Consider the following 26,863-nt stretch of genomic DNA (forward strand, 5'->3'; position numbering starts at 1 on the left):
GAATTTGGGGCAAACAAGGTACTGTTGCAAGAACCAACAGGGTATGGGGTTGAGTTCTTGCCAAAGGGTTCACCAATCATGAATACTGCAAAATTTGATCTCTGGAATGCTTTATCAAGCATTGGTTTAGTAGGGTTTGTAGATAACAGAAGAATCCAGATAGTATAGCTATATGGTTGGAAGTAAGGCAAGGGAGAAACAGTGGAGAAATAAGAATGGACTGAGTGCTTGACAATACACACAACACTTTTCAGGAAGAAGATTTATTAATATTTATATTTTAGAGACGAGGAACCTGAAACTGGTGGGTTAAGCAACAAGGTCAAGTTACAGAATTCTGCCTCCCACGTGAAAGAAATTATATAACAACCTTTCTCCTCTTCCCCAAAATGGCAATTGCAAGTCTTTGAAAGGGAATTGTATGAGCTCTTCCAAGAAAGAAGAATTACACTATTCTATGGAAGAGGATATGAAATGCAAAATCGATTGTAGTCTCCCTGAGGCATGTCCACAGACATTCTGAAGTGTCTATAAAGCACAATCAAGCCCATGAACTGGTACCCTCATTTACAGCCGTTAGAGGTCTTGACCATCTCTACAGTTATTGACGTTACAAGCACACCTACTCTCTGATCCAGCAACTGCACTTCTAGGAATTATCATGAGCATGAAAGGAAATGTAAATGCTTCAGGATTATTTACAATAATGCAAGCTTGGAAGTAAACTACAAATCCATTAACAGAGGACTAGTCAAAAACTATAGTTTGTGCAAGGGCTATCATTCAGCCATAAAAATGAGTGCAGAAGCTATTTATGTAATATATGGGATGGTGAACAAAATTATAATTAAATTAAAAAAAACTTAGGGTAAGAACTATACGGCTAGTATGCTGCCATGTCAATAAAATAGACAAAAATAATTATAAATATGTTCGCTTATATGTAGATAAGGATAGACATATGCGGAAACACTGACTGTCCAGAGAGAGGGAACTATGTGGTAGAGATAAGGGAGGATATTATCATTTGTTTTTTGGCATATTTTAAATTTTTAGGTATGTCAACATGTTTTAAAATAAATGAAATTGCTTCTAAAAGTCAAGGAGAAAGAACTCAAGAATGCAGCACTGTCAGTTCCCAAGCAGGAAAAAAAAAAGTTAAATAAAACCCTGAGGAGCATTAGTTATTCCTCCACAAACAGCTGATGGTAAAAAATGGAGTTTGTTTTTCATCACTTTGAAGAAAGAATTCATCCCTCACCTTAGCAGTTTAACTCTTAGATAAGATTATAATGGAGACAGTCATTGAAGTTTTTCCTGGGGCCTCGCCTATATATGAAACATTCTGTGACTACTTTTTGAATGTTTTATTCCATTCTATGAAAACTTCAATTTTAGATGCTGCATTTAACAATACTGGAGCCCAGATTGATCCCTGAGGACATATTAAAAACATCCCTTCTAGTATTTATTTCCTAGCTCGGATTCCAATGTTGTCCTAAGTGCAAGTGGTACATGTGCTATGTGTATCTTTTTCCAATTCTTTAACACGTGAAAAATAATAACAACCCCAAAGGCTTGGGAAGATTCTTATTTATATCAAAGATTTTGCACACTCAGGAAACATTACAACCACTGGTAGTAACCAACATCAAAACTGTATACCCATCAACTATGAACAAGGCCTCTGGAGTCATTCTATGCAATTATAATTGAGGCTGTAATTTTATTTCTCTTTAACTTCTAATATTTTGTACACTTCAGATCAAGTTGATCACTCACCTGAAGGAATAATGAAAGTATCCAAAGTATTGTTGCCCCTTTTACATATGTAGCCTAGTTTCTGAACACATTCCAGGTTTTCCCATTTAGCGTTTTTTCCAGGATTTAGTGACACACAGCTTTTTCCAGGTTCAGTTGATGGGCTTCCTTTGAGAAATACGAGAAAGTTTAAATGGCACTATTACACATATTATAAGTAGATAGTTCCCCAGTCCCACATCTTCATCCTCGAGATTTAATGGATCCCCATTCTGTCTTTTGCTACACATTCACAAATAAATATTTACTGACTGCAAAGCAAAAGACATGATGGGTATCTATTCATTGCCTTGTTATTGGATCATTCCAATCCCGAAAAATGTTGATTATAAAAGTATACTTCCTTGAAATAACTTTTTCTCTATCGTCCACTAATAAAGCCAGACTTAAATTTAAATAGTCATCACACTAGATCACATCATGTATCACAAAGCGGTACCTGTATATTAAACACTGTCAATACCTACTGAAAAACCAAGTCACGTTACCAGGGTAACTGTGAGAACCAGGCTAGAGAATGTGCACATAGGGAAACTTTCCTCAATGAGAGGGAGGAGACGGGAAAGAAAGACAGTGGAAAGGACAAAGGCAATGGGAGGGAGATCTGGAATGACAACACGCTAAGCTCCCAGAATTAGGTCTCAGTTCCTTCCACTCAGCCCCCTGAAGAATAAGTTGAGGAGTTAACTCCTCATGCACTTCTTACTGTGAACTGATTAAAGATCCAGAGAGACGACACTGCTGAGCAGTGGTTCCATGTATTGCTACCTGCATTTCTCTGCTCTGAGTTCCTCTGCCGTTTGAATTTTAAACCAGGACTTCAAACACTAGCTACGTTTCACGCCTGAAGTCAGGGCCAAGGAGTGACGCTCTGCTAGTGATTTTACTCTGTGACCTTGGATGTACATATAACCTATGTATTCCTGAATTTCCCTTCCCTTCCTGCAAGATGGAAATCATGTTACCTGCTCCATAAAGTTTCAGCAGAAAACTTTCAAATACTACACAAAGAAAAAATAACTGTGAGTTATAAATATAAAGATGTTTTTAAAAGTCTGTTGAAACTCTGACTAAAATACCAGGGTAACTAAACTAACAAGTAAGTTGCCAGTACTAGAGAGAAACTTTCAAGAAACAATAATACACTTATTTGGTTAGTAATTTGTGTATTCAGTAGTAAATCACATTATACATTGATATGCCAAAACAATGCCACTGCCAACTTTAAGATATCAAACAGTGGTCTTTAATGCTTTAATAGTCATTACATATTTGAATTCATACTAATTCATCCTTTGTGTAAAAGAATTTTTAAAAAGTAAATGTATTTTAACAAATGACCACTTGCTAAGTGCTCAATTGAAATGTTTGACTGAATGATTTATACAAAAGCAATTTATAGAATTCCACAAAGTTTCTCATTTTACTTTGAGAAATCTCTTGTGCTATTTCAGAAGGCGATGTAGTTCTGTACCTACTTTTCAGGAATTGGGACTAATGTTTTCCATTAATATTCTCTTTTCACACCCTCACCTTCACCAAAGTTAACCCCCAAATTCTCTCAATTGAACTCTTAGAATACAAGTGCTTAAAAATTTTAATCCTTACTCCCAAACTGAATAAAGAAAATGACCTGTTTTTACATTGTACAATAATTTAGCCACTAAGAGGAGAATAAATTCTAGTCCCTAACATATGCTTATTATTGTCTAATGATCTATTGGAGCCCAACTAGTATTCTCCAGCATAATTTGACAGAATGAATAGGCAGACGAATGAAATCCTCACTCATAAAAAATACATCCCTTATAGTAATAGTTACTTTCTGTATTCCAGAAGAAAATAAAAGTGATTTTCCATGTCAAGCTTAAAGCAACAGGACTGAGGTATAGCTTAGCAATAGAGCATGCACTTAGCATGCATCAGGCCCCAGATTTGATACCCAGCACACACACACACACACACACACACACACACATTAAAGCAACAGCCCTGCAGCCGTCATGTACTGAAGGAATATATCCAAAATAGAATTTCAAAGTAAAATCTAATCAATCTAAACCAAAACATAAACTCTAAAACTTCTAGCATGTTTTAACATCTATATAATGGAATACTATTTTACCAAATTTCTTCTTCTTTTTTTCTTTTTTTTCTCTCTTTTTAAAAATACTAATCAATATAGAAAATAAAAGTTTAGTTTTTTTAAGCTAAACGAAAAAAAAGTTTTCAGTGGCTTTAAAAGATGAAGTCTGAACATATCAAAGAACACACTGCCTTGATATTGTTCGTAGTAGAAGTGATAAAGAAAGATGTGACCAATATGCTACTGTTTTCCTTTTCCACACCTATGGTAGACATTACTGATTGTTAGTTGCACTCTTTCCTGAGGAGCCAGGATTGGTACTGTAATGGGGTTGAAGGGATTGAAATCACACTCCATAGAGGTTCTCTAGCAGCTACTAACATTGAAACACAAAGGTGGACCAGGATAGGGAGATAGGATAAGGGCTTTAGAGAAGGGACAGAGGGAATGAGACCATGCCAACCTGAAAGGAGACTTCGGGCCTGGAGAACCTCCTGTCACTGCCCCTGAAAGCTTCAACCGCAATAGCTCTTCCTTAGTTTCCCCTACCCCTAGCTCAAACAACCGCCAACCACAAAATCTACCCCTACCTCAAGCACTTCCTTTTGTGCTAACCAACAATGCTCACCCCCACCCTTGTGCTAATAAAGGCTTAGAAATCACTTTTCCCGGATTTGTTGAAGAAGACAAAACAGAGTTGATTGGCCCCTTTCTGAATCCTATACCCCATCAATCACCTATAGGAACAGATCCAGCCCATAAAAACCCCAAGACAACAGATACCTGTCAGCAACCCTCTCTTGAGACATCCCCCCCACCACCACCACTTCACGAGCTCTGCTTTCTTTCTATTTATGATAAATCTGGTTATTTTGTTCTCACCCTTGTGTCTGTGGATTTTATTCCTCAAATTCATAAGACCAAGAACCCATCCATCCACACTGTGTTACAATATCAGTTGGTGTTAGTGAATAATGCAAAAACTTTTTAGCATTACTTTTTTTGTTTTCTATGAACAGTGGCTTTGTACATACGACTTACCTTCAGGAATTAGTCTCCTCATCTGTTACTTGTATGTATGACAATATAGAAATAATTAGTTCATACCATTTTATATCCTCTAGAAAATTAGAAAGCTATTGAAGTTTTTGTCTTTCCCTGACTCTAGTTTTCTGCAATCAAACTACAAATTGTCAAGAGAAGTGCTAATTAACGTTTATGCTAGTATGGAATATTGTGAGCTGTGACTGATGTTATATCTTTAATCCAATTGTACTACACTAAAAACAGCAGAAAATGATATCAATGTAGACCTTAAGGTCTTTGTATTAGTAACAGCAATATTGTAAATATTGCACAACTGAATTAATGAGAAATTAATTTGTCAATCAGGATAATTTCAGTTCATTTAAATTCATAGTGTGCATATGTAAAAAACTGTAGGGTTATAGGGTGCCAGCTTCCTGAGATAAGAACTTGTCTTCCAGGATTATCCCCAATTAATAAAATAATAAATCCCCAATTAATAAAACCATAAATCTTTGACAATTGTATGTAACATTATGTGTTACATATTATAAACATAATTTGTGTTTAAGCACTTTCAGGTAATTTATGGATAAGCACTTTCAACTGCAATGTTAAAGAAAATTCCAAAAGGACAAAGATTCAAAAGTCAGACGTTCAAAGAATCGAAACCACCTTGCCAAATTTTGTAAATATTTGGTGAGAAACACTTTCAGAGATGATGAGAAGAAGAAGTGGATGCAAGAACATGTGTGTGTGTGTGTGTGTGTGTGTGTGTATAGAGTAATAATATCTGTTACTGTCTTTAATAAATTATAGTTCAGACTAGCTATAAAATTTGCTTTTGAGTATAATATCTTAACAAATCAAGAATATGCCAAGAATTCATACTGTAAACAGAGACATGTATTAATTGGGAATAATCCTGGAAGACAAGTTCTTATCCCAGGAAGCTGGCCGTCTATAACCTTTCAGTTCTAGGATATTCAAATCTAGCTGGTAGATAGCCAACCAGGGTGAGAAATGGACTGTGATCAATGAAGTCTCCCAGTTCTTCTCTTTGAGATCTTCATGTGAGATGAAAAGGTCTTAACAGCATCCTGGTGAATTCAACTTGGATTAATTCAACCACAGACAGGCTTAGCCTTACCTGGTAACCAGTTCAAATATCGGAATGGACTGCCGCCACTCCACTGCCAACCAGTGGTGAAACTCAGACTGTTAAGCCCAATCCAGAGTCCTGAAGTCAAGGAACTGGTTAGTCCTGTACAACAAGAAGCAAAACCAAAAATAAAACAGATACTCAGAAAACACTGAAGTTCAATTCAGAAGTAAATGCTTGAATCAAAATGTAAGAGAAATAATAAATATCAAGCCTGACATTTCTCCTTTGTTTCTACTAGTAATCAAAAGCAAGTAGAACTACTACTGCACTGAAAGAGAAAGAAATTGAGGCCAAGGGAGCATAGGTGAGCTAGTAAGACTCTAGCTAAGGTTTCAACCCAGATCTGACCATGACAAACCCATCCTCAAGGATATTATGAATGTGCTTCTTACTTTGATATAACTTAACTGTCTTTAACTATCATCAAATAATGACATTTTACTCCATTTGAGATTAAAAGTAAGATTGTTTCATATAAAAGCCAAAATTCTCTATGACTCAAAAATTTCAATGAACATTTTAAGCTACCATGTTCATGAGTCATTATCTCAACCTCAGAAAGTTCTTATCATTTCAGAACTTACTTTAAGAATTTTATATTTTTAGAAGTCAATTTTTCTTCTTTATTAAAATGAATGATTCAATTCAAGGCACTAAATGTTTGTTACTCTAAACTCTTTACTTAGGCAGATAATAAATCATAATTACAATGTTTAAAACTCTGTTCAATCCTCAGCCTACTGTGGAAGTTAAAAAACAAGACAAAACACAGAAGCAATATGGATCTCCCAGTGTGAAAAACTAACCATTATTACCTTTATCTTTTTAAGAACCATAGATACGAATTCCCTATTCTCTTTAAATTCTTTTAGTTGATTAAAAACAAATTTTAAAAAAACACTGTACTTTTTGGTAATAAAAATACCAATCTAAATATGTATGTGTATGTGTGTATGTGTGTGTGTATGTATGTGGTGTGTGTGTGTGTGTGTGTGTGTATATATATATATATATATATATATATATATATATATATATATATTAATGTAACTGAGCAAGTTTTTTGGATATACTCCCCAGTCCAATCTTTCAGTGCTAAGAGTTACCAATTATGAAGCATTTATAATAATTTAAATCAGATTAGGCCCAAATTTCCTTAATAAGACTCCTATAGCACAAGAATTAAAATCAAGAATTAATAAATGGGATGGATTCAAACTAAAAAGCTTCTCAGCAAAATAAACAATCAGTGAGGTGAATAGAAAGTCTACAGCTTAGGAGCAAATTTTTACCATTTGCACATCAGATAGAGCACAATCTCTAGGGTATATAAAGAACTCAAAAAGCTAAACACCAAAAACAAAAACAAAACAAATAACCCAATCAATAAATGGGCCAAGAAACTGAAAAGACACTTCTCAGAAGGTGATATACAATCAGTCAACAAATATGTGAAAAAATGTTCAACATCTCTAGCAATTAGAGAAATGCAAATCAAAACTACTCTAAGATTTCATCACACTCCAGTCAGAATGGCAGCTATCAAGAATACAAACAACAGTAAGTGTTGGTGAGGATGTGGGGAAAAGATACACTCATTGCTGGTGGGACTGCAAAATGGTGCAGCCAATTTGGAAAGCAGTTTGGAGATTCCTTGGAAAACTGGGACTGGAACCACCTTTGGCCCAGCTATCCCACTCCTCGGTCTATACCCAAAGGACTTAAAAACAGCATACTACTGAGTTGGAACTGTAGCTCAGTAATAGAGCACGTGCCTCGAATGTGTAAGGCACTGGGTTGGATCCTCAGCACCACATATAAATAAATAAAATAAAGTCATTGTGTTCATCTTCAACTAAAAGAAAAAAACAGCATACTACAGCGACACCGCCACATCAATGTTTATTGCAGCACAATTCACAATAGCTAAACTGTGAAACCAAACTAGATGCCCTTCAGAAGATGAATGGATAAAGAAAATGTGGTATATATACACAATGGAATATTACTCAGCAATAAAAGAGAATAATATCATGGTATTTGCAGGTAAATGGATGGAGTTGGAGAATATAATGCTAAGTGAAGTTAGCCAATCCCAAAAACTCAAATGACAAGTGTTTTCTCTGATATAAGGAGGATGATTCATAGTGGGTTTGGGAAGTGGAGCATGGGAAGATTAGATGAACTCTAGATAGGGCATAGGGGTGGGAGGGAAAGGGAAGGGCATGGGGGTAGAAAAGAGGGTGGGATGAGATGGACATCATTACCCTAAGTACATGTATGAAGACATGAATGGTGTAAATATACTTTGTATACAACCAGAGATATGAAAAATTGTGCTTTATATGTGTAATATGAACTGCAGTGCATTCTGCTGTCATATATAACAAATTAGAATAAAAAAATTTTAAAAGTAATTAAATGACTGTATTTGCTCATTTAATCTTCATAAAATTTTGTTTGTTTGTTTGTTTCTTTGGTTGGTTGGTTGGTTGGTTGGTTTGGTTTTTTTGGAACAGGGAATCAAAGCCAGAACTTCACATATGCAAGGCAAGAGCTTTGACACTGAACTACATCCCAGCACCCCCGTAAAGTTTTATAGATGAGGAAACTGGGTGTTTAAATGATATAATAGAACTGGAAATTTGAACCATGGTACCAAAGTTCAGAATCCATAATTCTAAGTCATTAAATTTTTACCAATTTTTCATGAGCTTGTAGAGACACACAGTCCTGTCATATGTTGACATGGGTGAGGAGCACTGGATCTCAATGTCAAAAGTCATCTCACATTTTTCACACCCCAGTTCTGTAAGACTGCAGTACGCAAACAGAGAACTACTTGAGGATACTGATAGGTTGAAACTGATGAAGTAAGTTGAGGCTTAATAAACTGAACCGACCTCAATACTGGATGCTTGTCCTGGAAAGTAAACCCTACTATGATTACTTTAAATAAAGCAATAAAAGAAAAATGGGATAGAATTAAATACTGACATGCAAAATCAGTGGGAATTAATTAAAATCCACTTATTTTTATCAAGCATTCTAGGAAAAAAAGTTGAAGAACTAGCACAGTGTTATTTAATGTGGAAGTCACCTAGTTCAATTCTTTTGCTTTATGCATGAGAAGAGAGAGTCTGAGCAACTTGAGAATAATGCAGAGGATTAGCAGATCAGGATGGGAACACAAGGTTCAATTTAATTTTCCCAGTGGATTTAATCCTTACTGAAATTAAATTTGCCTGTAAGTTATTATTACAATACCTTTTTGAGATAATTTTAAATTGTAGAGCACCTTTAAGCAAAGAATGAACTAAGCAGATATTTCTAATACACGTTTTAGCTTCCAAAACAATAGCTCACTGCCAGGACTCACTCCTGTCACCTGTGAAGACTCAGCCTTGGATTTTCAAGGTTAGAATTGTACCACGAAATCCGGAGATATGTATTATAAAGTTTTGCCAAGGAAATGACATTATCAAAAAAGGAAATATTTGTTTAGTCTTAAATCTGTGGGATAAACACTATTAAGAATGACTATATTCATTTTTTAAAAAATGAATTAGTCCATATTAAAATCATTTTATAATCATTCATGTCACCAATTACTTCCTTTTATCATTTTTAAATATTTTTTTAGTTGTCGATAGAACTTTATTTTATTTATTTACTTATATGTGGTGCTGAGAATCAAACCCAGTGCCTCACACATTCCAGGCAAGTGCTCTATTACCATTTAGCCACAACATCAGCCCACTTCCTTTTATCTTAATAATACGACAATTATTTTGAGTACTAAATTGGTATTTGTGTTCCTTTAGGAGAAAGAAATCAACTGGAGTACTGTCCCTCCTCATTACGAATAAAGTGCCAAGAAGAGACACCTGTTTACCAGACTGTACCTTAGAAATATTCTGAGATCAGTATAATATTGATAATATTCTTCATATTAATAATTACTCTACTAATTACTGTTGAACATTGGATAATTTTTAACAAATTATTCAAAGTTGTATTAATTTGAATAATATTCATCTCTATACTGGCGGAAGGGTAACCCTAAAAGAAATACTACATAGCTATTCCCAAAACCAACTACTCTGGGATTTTACAAATTTTTCAGCTAAGAAAAGAAGCATAATTAAATTCTCAAGAGTAAATAATTCATTAATTAAAGAAGCATGAAAGTATATTTTGTCTGAGATTCCTTATGTAAATTCCTCTTTGGTGTGATGAGAAATGACTACAACTGTTTACAGCAAGTATCTATCCTTTGACCTTCCTTTTTAGTTGTAGGTATTTCTAAGTTTGTCTTGAATAATTAATTAATACTTTTAAAAATAGAGCCTGATGTATTGTGTTTAATAAATGTGGTTCCTATTAACATTATTATTACTACTAATAGCTACATTTTGAATTAAACTAAGCAAAAGATGTGATTTAGAAACAAAATTCAAATCTTGGGTTAAATGATCACTTAAAGGCCTGGAATTACAGCCAGTGGTAGAGCACTTGCCAAGGATGCACAGAGCCCTGAATTTAATCCCCAGCACCAGGCAGATATACACAGACAAAATCACTTAAAGCACGAAAGCATCATCCACATTTTTTTTTCTAATGTGCATTTGTTATTTCATAGAGGAGCAGACCAAATATTTTAGTATTGCTAGACAAAGCACCAATTTCACATGCTAAATTTATTTTTAAAATAAATTCTTCTGCACGTATTGTCTGAAATGGTGATAACCCTGCTTTTGAACTCAGTTATGATAGAACATGTATTCACATCCAGTACTACACTTTTTTTTTTCATTTCGATATATAGGTCCATTTTTGTTTTCTAGGTAGTCCCAAAGGAAACTGGTAAAAACATTCAGAACAACAAACCAAATTTCGCTTCCTCTATCTCATTTCAGTTCTGTAAATCCTAAGCCTGCACAGACATAGTTATAAATCTGATTCAGGAATTGAAGATTAATAGAGTTGTCCCAACATTTTTCAGGGCAAAAACAGAAGTGAGATAGTGAAGTGGCTGAGGGTGATGTTGCCAAGGAGCTTCTGGGCAGAAACTTTGGGTCCTGAAGACTATGAAATCAGATCTCCAGTTTGCAATGTCTTTGCTGGAGCAAGGAGAGGTCAGGTGTAAATTAAGGGTTTCTAGGAGAGCTCTGGGGAATACCGGAAACCTGTCAATTCTGTTATACACCGGAAGGGTGAAATGGAAGACTGAGATGAATTCCAGTTCAACTATTTTCTGAACCAGGGGCATTAAGCAAATTTCCTAATGTCTCTCTGCTTGTTTGTGACGCTGTTTGTGGGGATAATAATGTTTATTTATAAAGTTGGTGTGGACTTTATTTCTGGCTCACACCAGCTGATCAATAAGTGACAGCGAATTTAATGTCAGAATTATCATGTTGGCTTACTCATTTTTAAAAATAGTATTTATTTCTCAAAAATCCTCACTTAAATAAACCTCATTTTAAAAGTATAATAATTTGTGGGTTCATTTTTATGGCATAGTTCTCCAAATAGAGAGTATCACAAACACCTCTGCACACCATTATTTCCTAGATTCTTCTTCATATATCCCAATTAATATTGACTGCTGAGAATATCATTCTTTCAGAAAAAAAGGAATGCCTTCCCTCTATTTTATTAAATTTTTTATACCTTAATTTTACTTATTTTTTAAATGAGGATCAAACCCAGTGCCTCACATATGCTAAGCAAGTGCTCTACCACTGAGCCACAACCCCAACCTCTCTCTATTTTTTACATTTCCTCTTAGACATTATTTTCTGATTGATTGATATTTGTTACTTAGAAAGGCGTGAAGTACTCAAATCTCATTAGAAAAGTCACTCTTATTCAGGTTCTGCTGACTAAAATTCCATACCCTTGGATAAAGATTCAAATAAGCATCTGAAGTCAACCCAGCCCTGGATCTCTTGGAGCTTGTTGGCTCCGCTGGTGGGCACACTGGTGGTGCTTATTGACCAGGGAAGCATTTCCTGTCTTTCCAGTCTGATAGCAGAGTCCAGGGACCAGGATATGAGTCTAGCTGGGCAGAGATGCTGTCCACTCCTATCATCCCTTCCTTCTCTGGAATTGGTGAAAAGAATAAAAAGTGAACCATGCTCCATCCCTTGACTTTCAGAAAGCCAGAAAACAAGTAAAAATTGTAGAGGACGAGAAAACGCAACCTGCAGATACCAAAAATAGAATACACACCAAATGAAACCATTTCAATCCTGACACCCATTTCTCCAACATATGCAAACGTGCAGGTAACTCCAGCATCCTCTTGAATCTCCTTTTTCTATTTCTTCATCATCTACATGAATTTACATTGATCTCTGTCCATGCCTTCTTCTCTTTCTCCCTTCTTTACTCATGGTTGTAAATATTAATTGCTCTGATCCTTTGTCCCAATATTGGAAAGGCACCAAAGACCAACACAAAATAGAACAATTGAGCAGACCGAAGCGGAATCCTATCTCTAGGTTCATGAATGCACACAGTGAGGTCATATTGCTTTTCTATCTACACTCTGTTTAATAATAGCTTAAAGGAGAAATGGGTTCCAGCTGATGAAAGATGTCATCCAAAAACAGTTGGAAAAAGAAAAGCATTAGGAAATGAAGCAAGCCTGAAAGTCTGATTGCAGAGTCTATGCCCTTGGTCCCTCCCCTTTGCTGTCTGGATATAGCATGTGCTGATACAATATTTCACCAGGTGTGATCCCTCAACTAGCTGCCCCTGAATCACCTGGGTGGTGGATTAAATGCAGATTCCTGGGCCAGATACTGGTCTGGAATCTCAGGGATCTAGGTCTGACTAACAACTTCACTCTAGCAAAATTCCCAGATCATAAATAACCAACTTCACTTTTAAGAATCACTGCACTTACTGTCTTCTTGTCTCATTGTCCAAACATTAGGTAGAATTTCAAAATAAAATTATTTTATTTTGCTGAATCAGCAAACATTCATGGAAACTCTCCCTAGAAGTTTCTGTGTGAATTTGCTTGGGGCAGGGTGTACATCTTCATAGGAGGTTCCTCTTTTCAGATATTTGCCCCCCTAATCCAGTCTGCACACAGATTTCAGATCCCTTCCTCCGAGGCCTGTGCTAGCATTTGAACCTGTTCATTCATTTTCTTTTTAATGTCTGTCTTACCCCTTAGACTTAATGTCAACAGGACAGGGTTGGCTTTAGTGTCCCCAGAACCTAACACAAAGCCTGACACAGAGGTACCTGATATCTTATGAAATGAATAAATAAGTAAAATAATAATAATAACAATAACAGATTAATGTATTTATACTCTTGGGGGAAGTAGGGCACATAACTGTTAATAAGGTGGGACACAGATAAGAGAAATGCAAAGGGAAATGGACAGAACTGCATTGCAACTACATAAGATTTTGCAAATTCCAGGTTTTAAAAAAATGGGATAGAAAAAAATGCACAGGTGAGAAGTATGGGACATGTATGTCACCCAGAAGCAATACAAGACTTTTCTTTTGTAAAGATGACAAAATGGGCTGGGTGCAGTGGATTATGCAGCCTACAATCCCAGCTGCTCTGGAGGCTGAGGCAGGAGGATGGCAAGTTCAAAGTCAGCCTCAGCAAAAGCCAGGCACTAAACAACTCTGTGAGACCCTGTCTCTAAATAAAATACAATATAGGGCTGGAGATTTGGCTCAGTGGTCGAGTGCCCCTGAGTTCAATCCCTGGTAACCCCCGCAAAAAAAGATGATAAAATGCATGAAGGGGAAGAGCAGTAGATGGATACATGATAGCCTATGAATCAGGCAAAGGTTGCTTTAGTAACTATTTGATAGGAAATGAGAAGCTATTAAGGGTGTTTGGAACAGGGTAGTCACAGGATAGGAGATATATTAATCTAATAGCAGCATTAGAGCAAACTGGCATGCAGGGACTCTGGAGGCAGACAATTAAAGGTGGATTTGCTCCCATACTTATTTGTGGCCCTAGTCTCTCTATTTTGACTTCAGGTTAGACCTGAATAATGATTATTTAACCAGAATGGTCCACGGCTTTGTGTCCAAGAATGACATCACCCATTGATTGTGGCATCCTTGACTCTGAGCCAGATTAATCCTCAGAATCTTTCTTAGCATACTCTCTAGAGTCACAACCAATAAAACGAAGTTGGCCTATGAAATAAGACCTATTTTCCATTCCTGGCTTTGTCATCAGAGTGTAAATTTGTCATATCCTCTGAATTATCTGCCCAGGGACCACTCATATCCTGATGTTTATGATCATATGTGCTGAGTACTTTTAAGTTCAGTTTATGTAGAAATAAAATAATTATGACTTGACTTACAACTTTGTTTTCTTTTCATGTCATTACCTGTCAGGTATGTTTGCTCATGAAGCTCTGTGACACTCAGGAGCTCAGCATTCTGTTGTTGACAGCTCTTCCTTGCCTGGTGCCAAGTCAAAGCAGATTTGGAGTTTATCTGGTAAAGAACGTTGGTCAACGGATCTTTGGTCCATAAGTTTGCACTGCCCTCAACTGCAAAAGAAGTCAGACAGAATTTGCTGCAATGGACATGGAAACATTTCCAGCGAACAATATTTTTTAGCCCGTTCTATTCCCCGGATTGCCTGAAGCATTATCTTTTTATTTTTTTTCTTTCTTTTTATTTCATCTTCTTTCCCCTATTGATAAATCCAGTTGGATTTTCTTCGCTTCTGAAATGAAGAGTGGGTATTTCACGAAACAATCACATCCAATCCCTTCCAGGAGCCTAAAGAAAGAAAAGGAGGCATCCCTTCTGTATTCTCCTGCTGGGTCATGGGTCATCAGATGAGCTAGAAGTGGGGCAAATAAAAAGATCAGACACAAGCCCAAGTTTCTCAATCTACAAAAAGGTTGAAGTAGGGGAGGGGAAATAAATATATGTCTTCTCTCTGCAAGTAGGTGCTTTGCCACATTCCAGTTTGGTCCTTATCAGAATAAATAGCCTCCAAGGGGAAGATCATGGACTCCCACAGGCGATTCATCTGTGTCCCAAGGGCTGCCAGTCTCTAGTAGATTGACCTCAGTTAAATTGCTATTGGAGCCTCATTTTCTCAGTGCTAGAATATTTTCCATCTAGGTGAAGCTCTTAGCAGTAGTAGGTGCTGATTATTAGCTTTTCTTCCCGCAGAGTAAAAAATACATATATTATTTTAGCTTATCTTTTTCTTTGCTTATTGTATGATTCCCAAAGTACTATACTCTATGAAAGGCCAATGAGATAAGTATTATTTTAGCCTTTTGCACATAAGATATTTGGGAAGTTAGTTAACAAACGGAATATTTTTGTATGTTTGATGTTATGAAAACTTCCCTTTTCTCTTCCATAATATAAAATTCTGCCTATAAGCCATTTAAAATAATAATCTCATTTATTTGTAAGGAACAGGTAAAGGATTATGTGACTTCTCAAACTTTCTGAGAAGTACTCCGCTTGCTAAGATACGAGGCTGTTTTCCTTAGGCACTGAGCCTCCACCTTGATTCTTAACTCTGAATCTGTTTTGCTTTTGTGTCTGATGAGGAAAAAAACTGCAGACGTTTCTGTCATACACACACCACGCCCTGTGATGTGAGATGTGCAGTCCCATGGCACATCAAAGAGGAAGAAAAATATGTTCTAATTTAATGCAGACAACAACATAGAAATTTCTATGGTTTTGTGTGTATGTGGTGCTGCAGACCAAACCCAGGGTCTCACACATGCTAAGTGGGCACTCTACCACTAAGCTATGCACCCTATAAAATAACTGTAGTGTTCATATGTTTACATAATACATTATGTGTTTTATAATACATTAATATTTAATACTTGTGTATTTACATTAATATTTAGTATTTACATTATATGCTTATATGATACATTATATATTTATACAATCCGTTAATAAGTAATGTGTTTATATAATGTTAAACTTCAGTTACAATGATCTGAGGCCTTATAAGTTTAATGTCCACGTAAGTGAGATCATCCAGATGAAACCAATTCGGGGTTTGTTTGAAAATGAAGATGTTTTAAACAAATATTTTTAGAAATTTGGGGAGGGTTGTTTATAATCTAATAAAAAATAGATAATCAAGAAGGATTTTTTTCTTGCGTAAGAGTGGAAAAAAATGGATATAAATGACCAATAAAGGACGCGCAATTGACTCTTCATTTAAAGAAGGTATATTTTTTCATTTTAAAATTAAGGAATTAAAATGTTTTCTCTCAATTGATGTCTAGGTTTGCTGGCTGGGCAGATATTCCCAAAGAGTTCAAATTCCCACAGAAAGCTACAGAGAATTGAGAGAATGAGTCTTTTCCTTTTCCTATTCTCATGGAGGGAGACATTACAATAAACAATGTAAAAGACAATGAAAAACATATATTTAGTGTCACTAGGTCAATAACTGGTACCTCATTTTCCTGTATTGAACCTGCTTATTTTAGGCTAATATAAAATAAAGTCCTGTTCTGAAAGGAATATAAAGTGAAATAGAGTTTGACATTACAAAACCCCTTAAGACATGAAATTTATATATTGGGCTTTAAATTTTTAATACATATTGAAATCAACCAATTTTTAAAAAATATTTTGTTTTTTTAGTTATGGTTGCACACAATACCTTTATTTTATTTTTATGTAGTGCTGAGGATCGAACCCAGCGCCCCGCACATGCTAGGCAGGCGCTCTACCACTGAGCCAGAACCCCAGTCCCCAATTTTTTATCTTCTACCATTATTTCACATTTAACAGGGAAAATATATCATTTGACCTTGAAGATATTAGTTAGAAGAAACAAGATTAAAACTTTTTTTCTAATGAATTTACTCCGGATCTCCCTCCAATACATATCCAAGGATAGCTAAGGCTGTAAGTCTTCTTTGTGATTAGTGAATTATCATTTATCTCCACATTCTAGTCATTAAATCACATGTTGATACAATAGCTCCTTTTTGAACACCACAGAAGTGAAGGATGCTATAGTCAGACCTGTGCAATAACAGATTTAGAAAATATCATTCCAACTAAGTCCTCAATCACTGAAAAATGAGTACTGCTTTCTTAAAAAAAAAAAGTTCAATTTTTTCCAGACATATATTAGACATCTATAAACCTTTAATGGGTATTAAATCTCTAAACACTGATACAAAAGAGACAAATTCTATCTATGAGATGGAAGGTTGCTACCCTTGTGGACATTCATCCAGAAAAGCTACACATAGAGACAATTATAACAATCTATGAGGCTAAGAAATCAAATATACTTTTTTTTTCTTTGATACCAGGAATTAAACCCAGGGGCACTTAAGCCCTGAGCTATATTCATGGTCTTTTTTTTTTTTAAAGACAGAGTCTCACTAAATTGCTTAGGGCCTCGATAAATTGCTGAGGTTGGCCTTGAACTTGTGAGTGTCCAAGCCACTAAGATGTGTGCCCGCATGCCTGGCTCAAATTTGCTTTTAATGGGATGATTAGGGGCTATAGATCCAAACAAATAAGTGAGGAAAACTCTAAGATGTCTCTTTTAATTTAACAAATAAAGATATTTTTGAAAACTGTGATGTTTTATAATAACGTTTGGCATAAAGTAATTACATGTGGATTTATGGTCACAAAAGTTTAGTAGTAAGTGATGCTATTTCAAGTCAGGGGCTGCACTCCCACCCTGAACCACCTTGGATGCTCTTCCTCACCCCCACCTCTTTACAAGGCAGCAGGAGAAAGTTCTGGGGCATGCCAGGAAACTGCAGCTGCTCTGATCTAGTCTAAAATAGGAGGTAAGAGAGGTCAGGGGTCAGAAATTTAGGAAGCTGGCAGCAGGAAGGATGTATGTGATGGGAAAAGTAGAGCAAAGAACCCATCCTCTTCCCTTTCCTCAGCCCCAGCTCCCCTCCCAACGCTGATGCACTTTTCCACCTACTTAAAACCTGCTACACTGCTTCTTTACAGATTTTCAAGCATGGAAAGAGCACCAAGAATCCATATGTTCTGGCAGTTTGCCACCAATAAAATACAGTGCCACTTATTTTGCAATTACCGCAAGGACAACTAATCTTTCATTTTAAAAAGATCTTCAAGCATATAATTTACCCATTCCCATTGATGCATAGCTATGTTAAATTAAATGATACCCTCTTTAAGTTAAGCGATCATTTTCTCTGTGAGGAGCCCCTTTCACTACGCTGACACAAAATGCAGAAATCCCGCCTCCCAGTTCCAACAAAACACATCATTTAAATTCTGTGTTTGATCTAAGGTTTGGTGAAGGTAAAGCATATGTGGGTTGGAGGAAGGGTATGCCTACCTCCAGTGTTAAGTATACAGTCTTAGAAATAATTGAGAGTTGGTAAAAATTAAGGGGTCATCTAATGCAGGGTATGTTGGGACAATGGTGGAATCTTCCTTAGCAACATCTAAATACACATAAAAAGCCCCAAGGATGAGAGTCAGATCTGTTTTTGTCTTCGGCCCATATGAACCATTTTCTCCATTACAAAACAGGAGCAATGATGCGTGGAAAGGGTCTGGGTAGAATGCAATGAGATAAAAATGTGAAATAACTTTGGGGGGAAATGCTGTAGGGAAACAAAAGGTTTTATCCCTATGTTGCAATACTGAATATGCCAAACTTTCTTTGATAATAAACAGTTACTTACATTTCAATGGACAGAATCCAAAGAGCTTATCGGTGTCATAGTCTGTGGTGGTTCCACACCAGAGCCATCCATCTGACCTCCCGGCACTCGTGCAATCTGCGTACCACTTGTTTCCAAACTTGAATGGAAATGCACAGGTGGCGCCATTTGCATTGCCCAGCAGCGTGTACAAAGCTAGGGAAACATGGATTGGCACTTAAAATGTGAGTGATACTTCTTAATATTGACTTTTCAGTAAGAAGCACAGGAAGGAATTCGTCTTACTCTTCTCTTCATACTTGACGTATCCACAGGGGGTAATCTTTTTTTTTTTTTTTTTGGTGGGTGCAGGGGTCCAACTTTCCCTTCTTCCCCAGTTTTTGGCTGGGTACCCACAGCAGTCTGTACTTAGTACCATGTCTTTTCCACTACCTTTTGAAACACATTTTCCTCCTTCCCCTTACAAGGTAGTAGTGGTCAGTTCTTTTGATGCCAGCATTAACTTCTGCATTTCCTCAAAACAGAAGAGAGGCCATCCTTCCTCTTGGTTGGAATCACAACATTATTGAATCTTTAGATAGGAAATAACTTTAAAGCTGTGTAGCCCAAAACACACAAGCAACACTTAAATCTCCTCCAATCACTTCCTGTCCGACCAGTCCCCACTAAGTCTCTCCACAGTGATTATGAGGAAGGATAAGAATCTGGACCTAGTTCTCTAATCCACATCAAGAAAGAAACTCAGACCTATTCAGTATCTATAATCGAACCTGATACTTTCTGAATTCAAACAGATTAGGTGGGAAGCTCAGGATTTAACTAGAAAAGAACATTGAAACAAATGCAGAATCATGGTTGATTATGGCTTGGCTTAAGACAACGGATTAGAAAAGTTCACACCTATCTCCACCCACAACCAAACAACTCGATGCTGAATTCATCAGGATCTCCAAGGTCTCTGTGTTTGAAGGAATCCCCACTTTGAGAGATAACAACCATCTACATTGAAGTATTTGACCTTTTGCCACTGGTTGACATTCAGAATTTATTTTAGGTAAGAATACTTTCCTTAACAGATTCCATAACTTGAAAAAGTTTTCAAAGACATTTGAGCATTTAGATAATAAAAAGTTTATAAAGCATATGGCTCATATTAAGGGTATAATAAATGTCAGGCCCCCTTTTTTTCTTTTCTTTTATTTATACTTATCCCAGCAAGTTCTATTTTTAATTAACTCAAAATTAATTGTTTATCAATTAGCTAGTTGCTAATAATTTCAAAACACTATTCTAGCTTTAGTTTTCCTAAGTTACAGGACTAGTCTTCCAAATCATAAATTACCTAGGGATGTCCTAGATTCAGAAAGAATCATGCCAACTCTTAGTCACTGTTCCATTCTATAAAGAAAATCCATTAAGACCACCTCAAGGCAAGGTGTACTATTTTTTAAGTTTGTTGAAAAATTTCCTTGCTGGACTTATAGATGCCAACAATAAATGTCTCTTTCAAGACTAAGTTGGCTTATTGGACAATTACTGAGGCATTCTGTACACCAGGCATTGATGAGGCCACAAGAACCAGGCTCCACCCCAGTCACCTCATTAAAGAATCCTAAAATTGCTCTTATTATTCTCCAAACTCCCAGGTAACCTAAGTCCATCCGGGTCTACAATTCTGATTCTATTATTCTAAAATAATCCCTAGTCTCAGCCAGTCCCCCCAACTATAAATTGTCTTCAGTTCTAATGTATAGTCTTGTTAATGGACTTCCAGGTCACTCTGAGGGGCTAGACCCTCTAGCAGGATGACTGTTTTGATAGATCATTAGAGAGTATGTGATCAATGGACCATTTGCATCAGAATCACCCAGGTCTTTATAGAAATAATTCAAAAGTTTCCTGGGCCCTTGCCCTTATATACTAATGCAGAATCTGACTGGGAAAGGAAGCTTGGGATCTGCATTGTTAACCAACTTCCCAAATAATTTCTTAAAACATATTAATGTAAGAGGACCTCTCTCCTAAACCCTATGGATATTTTTCTGGAAGTAAAGGGAGAAAAGATGAGAGGGGAGTATGCTACTGTATTTTACAATAAAATGTCTGATGATGTCTTAGCACCGATTTTCAAATTGAATCCTCAATTAACACAGTAGTCTCTTCTGTGGAATTTGACCCTCTTAAATTTGATTCTTCCTTGTCCTGCCCTTTAATTTTCTATGGGGTTTGTCCTGGAGGGCTGTGTTGCTTAGGTTGCCTCTCTTAAAATTTCTAAATCTACATCATGGCCAATCAGTGCTATGGAATAGCTTTTTCTCTGAGCTCTACTTTCACCATCCCTCAATTATACTCTCCTCTCCTTTTTATCTGGACAGAAAATGGAAAGCTGAGAAATTATCTTCTCACAAAGAACAGAATTTATTCTATGCTCTGTCTTGGCTGTGATAAGTTACATTCAACTCATCTTAGCCATCCCAGTAACAAAGTAATTTTGAAAATAACTGTCTCTTGTTCCCAAGGACATGTTCCTTCTCTGACCTTGAGGTTGTTCTAGATAACTCTTCACAGTAACCAAGTATCTAAATGAAATGGGGTTATAACATCAACTAACTCAAGAAACCAGCCTTTGCAAAAGGTTTCAAGTTCTTTGTATTGTTTTGTTTCTGTGCAACTATCAGAGAATAAAATTTAGCCAAGATAAGGGAAGACAAAATACTCCGATCTTACTTATTCTTCAAAAGTTCAAGAAACCAACTACAAAAAATGTTCCCACCTTACTCCTGCTACCACTTTCTGAGTTAACTAAATGTGTTGCCTGTTAATTTATAAGTAAGTCCTCAGTTTTGTTCAATCTGTATATCATAGTATCTAAATAACCAAAGGATGACAAAATGAATTGGAAACATTTAGGAATCCAAACTGTCAAGTAATTCACCAAAATTTCACTTTAGGCAATCTAAATTTGTGAAGAACATTGTTCTGAGGAATCTCTGGGAATAACTTACATAAAAGGAAAAGGAAAGTTTGGTTAGAAGTTTTCATCACTACAGCCTTATAATATTGAATAGGAGGTTTGGGATCAAAGCTTATAGTGAAAATTGTTTTCTAAAAACCATACCCCATTGTTTTAAAATATATGTAATTTAGAGAAATTCAAAAGAAATGCTTTCCTATTAATTACAAATAGTGTAAGTATTACTCTCCTCTCCTCTTTATCTGGACAGAAAATGGAAAGCTGAGAATTTATTTCACATTTAATCACTATCATGTTCTTCAAAAACATAGAATAATTCAAAACATAAAGAAAGTGATCAATTAATATTTCTACTACAGACCATACAATAACATGTTCATTTGCTTCGATTCCAACTACGAGGATGAAAGAAATTGAACACAAAGATTAAAAAATTCCAAGTCTCTTACCTTCATAACCTCTAGAGCATAGATGATCTGTGGTTCCATAGATCTTCCATCTGCTCCATAAACCAGATCCCTTGTAAAGCATAATATTCTTTTCTTGTCTATTGCCATAGTTGAAAAACAAATCTTCATCCTTGATCCCAAAAAGTGTGTCATTTTTGCACTCCCATTTCTGAAGTTGGCTTTTCGAGTCACAGGCAAATAGAGTGACAGGAACCCAATCCGTTTTGGATGGCACCCCCAAGCATAATTTAAAAGCAACACTCATAACCTGGGATTCGGATACCCATCGGAACTTCTGTGATTCAGCATTCGGGTTGCATACTGCAGTTTGGACTGCACTGGGATTTATTGCTTCCACACAGCGCTTGTGATCCTCATTATAGATTAAAAACTGCCTAGTGTCTGTCAACAAGAAGAAGGAAAGCATTTGTGAGTGAATCCACAGAAAGAGGACAATATTTTAGGTCCAAAGCTCCCAATAAAGATTCATGATGACAGGAAAAGTCCTGAAGGTCATCATACCCTGAGCCAGCTTGTTTTCTCCCTGGGCTTCCAGGAAGGCAGAGGGACGGATGAGCCTGAAGGGTCCCCCAGAGTTAGCACCTGTAGCTGGTGTCCTCAAGATGGCCTGATCATTATCAGGGGCCTTAGGAAAAGGCTCTCCTTAAATGCTCAGGAATGGCAGTGGAGGGAACATGAAGGGCAGACAACAGAAAAATTAATACAAATCTGAGAAAAGAAAATGTGCATAATCAAATATGATAAGCTTTAAAATTGATACATATATGACCTAAACCAGGATTTTTAAGTGTGACACATCCTAACCATTTTTGAAGCATATATATATATATATATATATATATATATATATATATATATATATATATATATTCTAGTGATAGCATTAGGAGCTTTTTAATTTTAAAAAATATTTTACTTTACAAATCATATAAAATCAAATATATAATTTTGTTCTCCAAATTTTTGAAGTGTTTTTCTTGGTAGTCCAGGTCACGCTAACACAACAATTTTTTTTGTTTTATTTTGTTTTTATTATTATTTTTTCTCTCCCCATGATAGGTCACTAAAAGATTTAGTATCTAGAGCTTCTGTATTGTTAACTTACATTTTAATGTCTATACCTTTTTATAGCAAAAAGATACAAAAATATATTTAATTATTATTTGTGACCTTTTCAATAAAAGATTCATTTGAGACAATATTTTACATCAGTAAGTTTAACAATGTATTTTGTGCTGATAATTTGAAACTGATGATTTAAAGAAATGTGTATAGAAAGCTTTTACTTATAGCACATAGCTGCTAGCTAGCAAAACAGGACTTCCTCTTGTTAAAAAAAGGAAAGAAAAAAAATATCTGGTAAGCATATTTTTTTTTCTTTTAAATCAAAATTGAATTCATGTCAAGATTTTTCTTTTTTCTTTTTAAATAATGTACAAATGAAAAGAAATCAATACAAATTAAACACTTCTTTGAAGTCTTCCAAAATGGCTTCTATTGATTTTTGCATGGTACTTTCAAAATGAGCTGGTAGTTTGGGCAGATTTTTGAGAGTCTGGATAAAGGAGCTCACTGTTTTTAATCTAATCATCCCAGTGAAATAAAACAAAGATTAGTACCACTAGATCTTCCTCTGTTTTCACAAGCCACAACACATTGACTAGGATCAACTGTCCAGTGAGGTTAGCACCACCTGCACTCCAAAATCTTTCAAAGGATCTGGATCTTTGGACTTAAAGCTTATGATGAACCTCAGTCTCAAGAGATCAGGCACATTCCTCCATCTGCTCTTGCCCACACTTGCTGGAGACCTCTTGTCTGTGTACGACCTGGGATCCTAATTCTGTGCTACTTAGAACTGCTGCCTGAGTTCCTCAGCTCTTCCTCATGGTTTTTTAGAATACCTGCTTCTGTTGGTGTCTGTGGAGACATGCATCAGCGGAACCTGCCATATCTGACCAAATCTCACCCCACAACCTCCAGACCAGCAGAACTCCTGCCCATGCTTCATCTCATTTTCTTGCTGCCCACGCCCTCATGTGACTTCCTGCCTTGGCCATAAAATTAAAAATTGAATAACATGGTGCCTTGTTCAAAATAAAAAAATAGGACATAGGAAAATATAAACCTCCTTTTTGAAAAAGTTACTATGGTCATTTACCACACACAAATGCAAATTTGGTCTCCCCCAGTCTACAAAGGTAATTGTTATGGTTTAGATATGAGGTGTCCCCCAAAGCTCATGTGTGAGACGATGCAAGATTGTTCAGAAGTGAAGTAATTAGATTATGCAAATTGTAACCTGATCACTGGATTAGTCCACTGATATGGGTTAACTGGGTGGTAACTGTATGCAGGTGGGTTGTGGCTGGAGGAAGTAGGTTACTAGGGTTTGGTGTTTATGTTCTTGGTGAACAAGGCTCTCACGTTTTCTCTCTCTCTCTCTCTCTCTCTCTCTCTCTCTCTGCTCCCTAGCTGCCATGTCCTGAGCTGCTTTCCTCTGCCACACCCTTCCCCATGATGTTCTCCTTCATCTCAGGCCCAGAATTATGAAGTCAGCTGACCATGGACTGAACCTCTGAAACAAGAGCCAAAGTAAACTTTTCCTCTAAGTTGCTCTTGTCAGGTCTTTGGGCCACAGCAATGCAAAGCTGAATAAATCAGTAATGAATTCTGAAACTTACTTTGATTCATTTTGACTAGTCCCTCTGCCATTTTCCTATCTGAACTTGTCTTTGACTTCTCAGATGGCTTTGCTCAGTAATATCTCATTGTTAATAATAAATATATCTTCCATTTCATAGTTCAGCCATTTTTATTATGTTGTTGCAAACACTAATTAACCGGACAAATTTGGTCAGCAATCCAAACACTAATAAACTGGCCACACTTGGTCAGCAATCCAAGTGGTAAACAGCCACATAAGGTTAGGTGCATACAAGTCAATGCATGACTAGTGTTTCTGAAAGAGATTTACACTTATTTGACGTTTATTTTATTTTATTTTGGTATCAGGGATTGAACCCAGTGGTGCTTAATCATTGAGCCACATCCCCAGCCCTTTTTCTTTTTAATTTTGACACAGGGTCTAGCTAAATTGCTTAGGGCCTCACTAAATTGCTGAGACTGGCTTTGAACTTGCAATTCTCCTGCCTCAGTCTTCTGAGCTGCTGGGTGCTTAATTTTCATCTGTAGCTTCAACTTAATTCTATTTTAACTATGGTCGTATTTAATGAATAAAAATCCAAAATACCTTTTCTTAATAGCACCACTAGACACCCAGATTCATAAACTAAAAACCCTAGGGTTCAACCCAGATTTTCACTTTTCCCTCTTGTTCCAGGACAATAACTGAATCTATTAATGGTAACTCAAAATACGGCTTGATGGCTAATTGTCTATATCAACTTGGTGGGGTCATGGTAATCAGATATTGGATCAAACACCAATCTGAATTTTGCTGTGAGATCTTCTTCTAAGATCATCATTTTAATCAAGAGATTTTTAGTAAATTAGATCACCCTCCATAATGTGGGTGGACTACATCCAATGATAATGAAGACCTTAAGAGAAAACAAACCAAAGAAATTCCTTGAGGAAGAGGGATTTCTACCTCTATATTGCCTTTGGAGTCTGCTACAGTTTGGATCTTGAACGGTCTCTAAAGGCCCATGAGTTAAAGATTTGATCTGCAGGGTGTTACTTCTGGGAGATAGCAAATGCTTTAGGAGGTAGGGCCTTATGGGTGCTCCTTAGGTCACTGGGAATGTTCTCTTAAAGGTCCCTTCCCCTCTCTCTTTTATGCTCCCTGGCCATGAAGTGAGAGCTTTTGCTTTGCAGGGCACTCCCACCATGATGTGCTGCCTCACCACAGGCCCAAAACAATGAATCTAATCAATTGTAGGTTGGAGCTTCCAAAACTGTGAGCTAAAATAAACCTTCTCTTTATAAGTTGATTATCTCAAGTACTTTGCTTTAGTCATGGAAAGCTGACTAAAACATATAAGCTCTTTTCTGAGTTTCTAGCCTGTCGATTTTGGATTTTTTGGCATCCAAAACTGTATGTGCCATTTCCTCAAATAAGCCTGCTGCATGCCCTTCTCTCTCTCTCTCTCTCTCTCTCTCTCTCTCTCTCACACACACACACACACACACACACACACACACGCTATTCCTCTGCCAAACCCTGACTCTAATACATAAGCCTTCATCCATTCTCTTCTCTCCAACTTCATGGTCACCAACCTACACCAAGCTACCATGGTCTTGCTACACTCTTACCATTTCTTTGGAATGGAATCATCAAGGAAGATAACACCTGAACTCCCTGTTTCCTTAAAGGATGTGGGCCTGACTTGGTCCCTGAGTCCATATTGCAAAACCTACCCCCATGAAATGGTTGAATCCACTGAACCATATAAAAGATATATATATAATGGTGAGATTAACTGTTATATATTCATATATGAACAATATACAATATGATTTGGCCAGTGGTATTCCCCAGTTATTTCCCTTTTCCTTCCCTCCTCCCTCCCCTTGGTCTCCTTCCTCTATCTACCTTTGATTTCCGAGAGATTTCCATCCTCCTGCCACCTGCCACGTTTCTTTTCCTTTTTCCTCTCTAGCTTCCACGTAG

The 26,863-nt window shown here is 36.5% G+C and overlaps 1 protein-coding gene across 1 annotated transcript in view; it reads right to left on the reverse strand.

Annotated features, from left to right (window-relative positions):
* The window catches only part of Mrc1 (mannose receptor C-type 1), a 93,178-nt gene that overhangs the window by 57,985 nt on the left and 8,330 nt on the right, over window positions 1–26,863 (reverse strand). The window contains exons 2-6 of the mRNA XM_046423046.2: window positions 22,204–22,605; window positions 18,802–18,975; window positions 14,488–14,652; window positions 6,084–6,197; window positions 1,783–1,929 (exon numbers count right to left, since the gene is read on the reverse strand). Of these exons, the coding sequence (XP_046279002.1) occupies window positions 1,783–1,929; window positions 6,084–6,197; window positions 14,488–14,652; window positions 18,802–18,975; window positions 22,204–22,605 (1,002 nt within the window). The remainder of the gene's footprint in view (window positions 1–1,782; window positions 1,930–6,083; window positions 6,198–14,487; window positions 14,653–18,801; window positions 18,976–22,203; window positions 22,606–26,863) is intronic.

This window comes from Marmota monax, unplaced genomic scaffold (genome assembly GCF_021218885.2).
Source record: "Marmota monax isolate L192 unplaced genomic scaffold, Marmota_monax_Labrador192_F-V1.1 WCK01_AAM20220418_F8-fsc00098, whole genome shotgun sequence".
In the NCBI taxonomy this organism is placed as follows: domain Eukaryota; kingdom Metazoa; phylum Chordata; class Mammalia; order Rodentia; family Sciuridae; genus Marmota; species Marmota monax.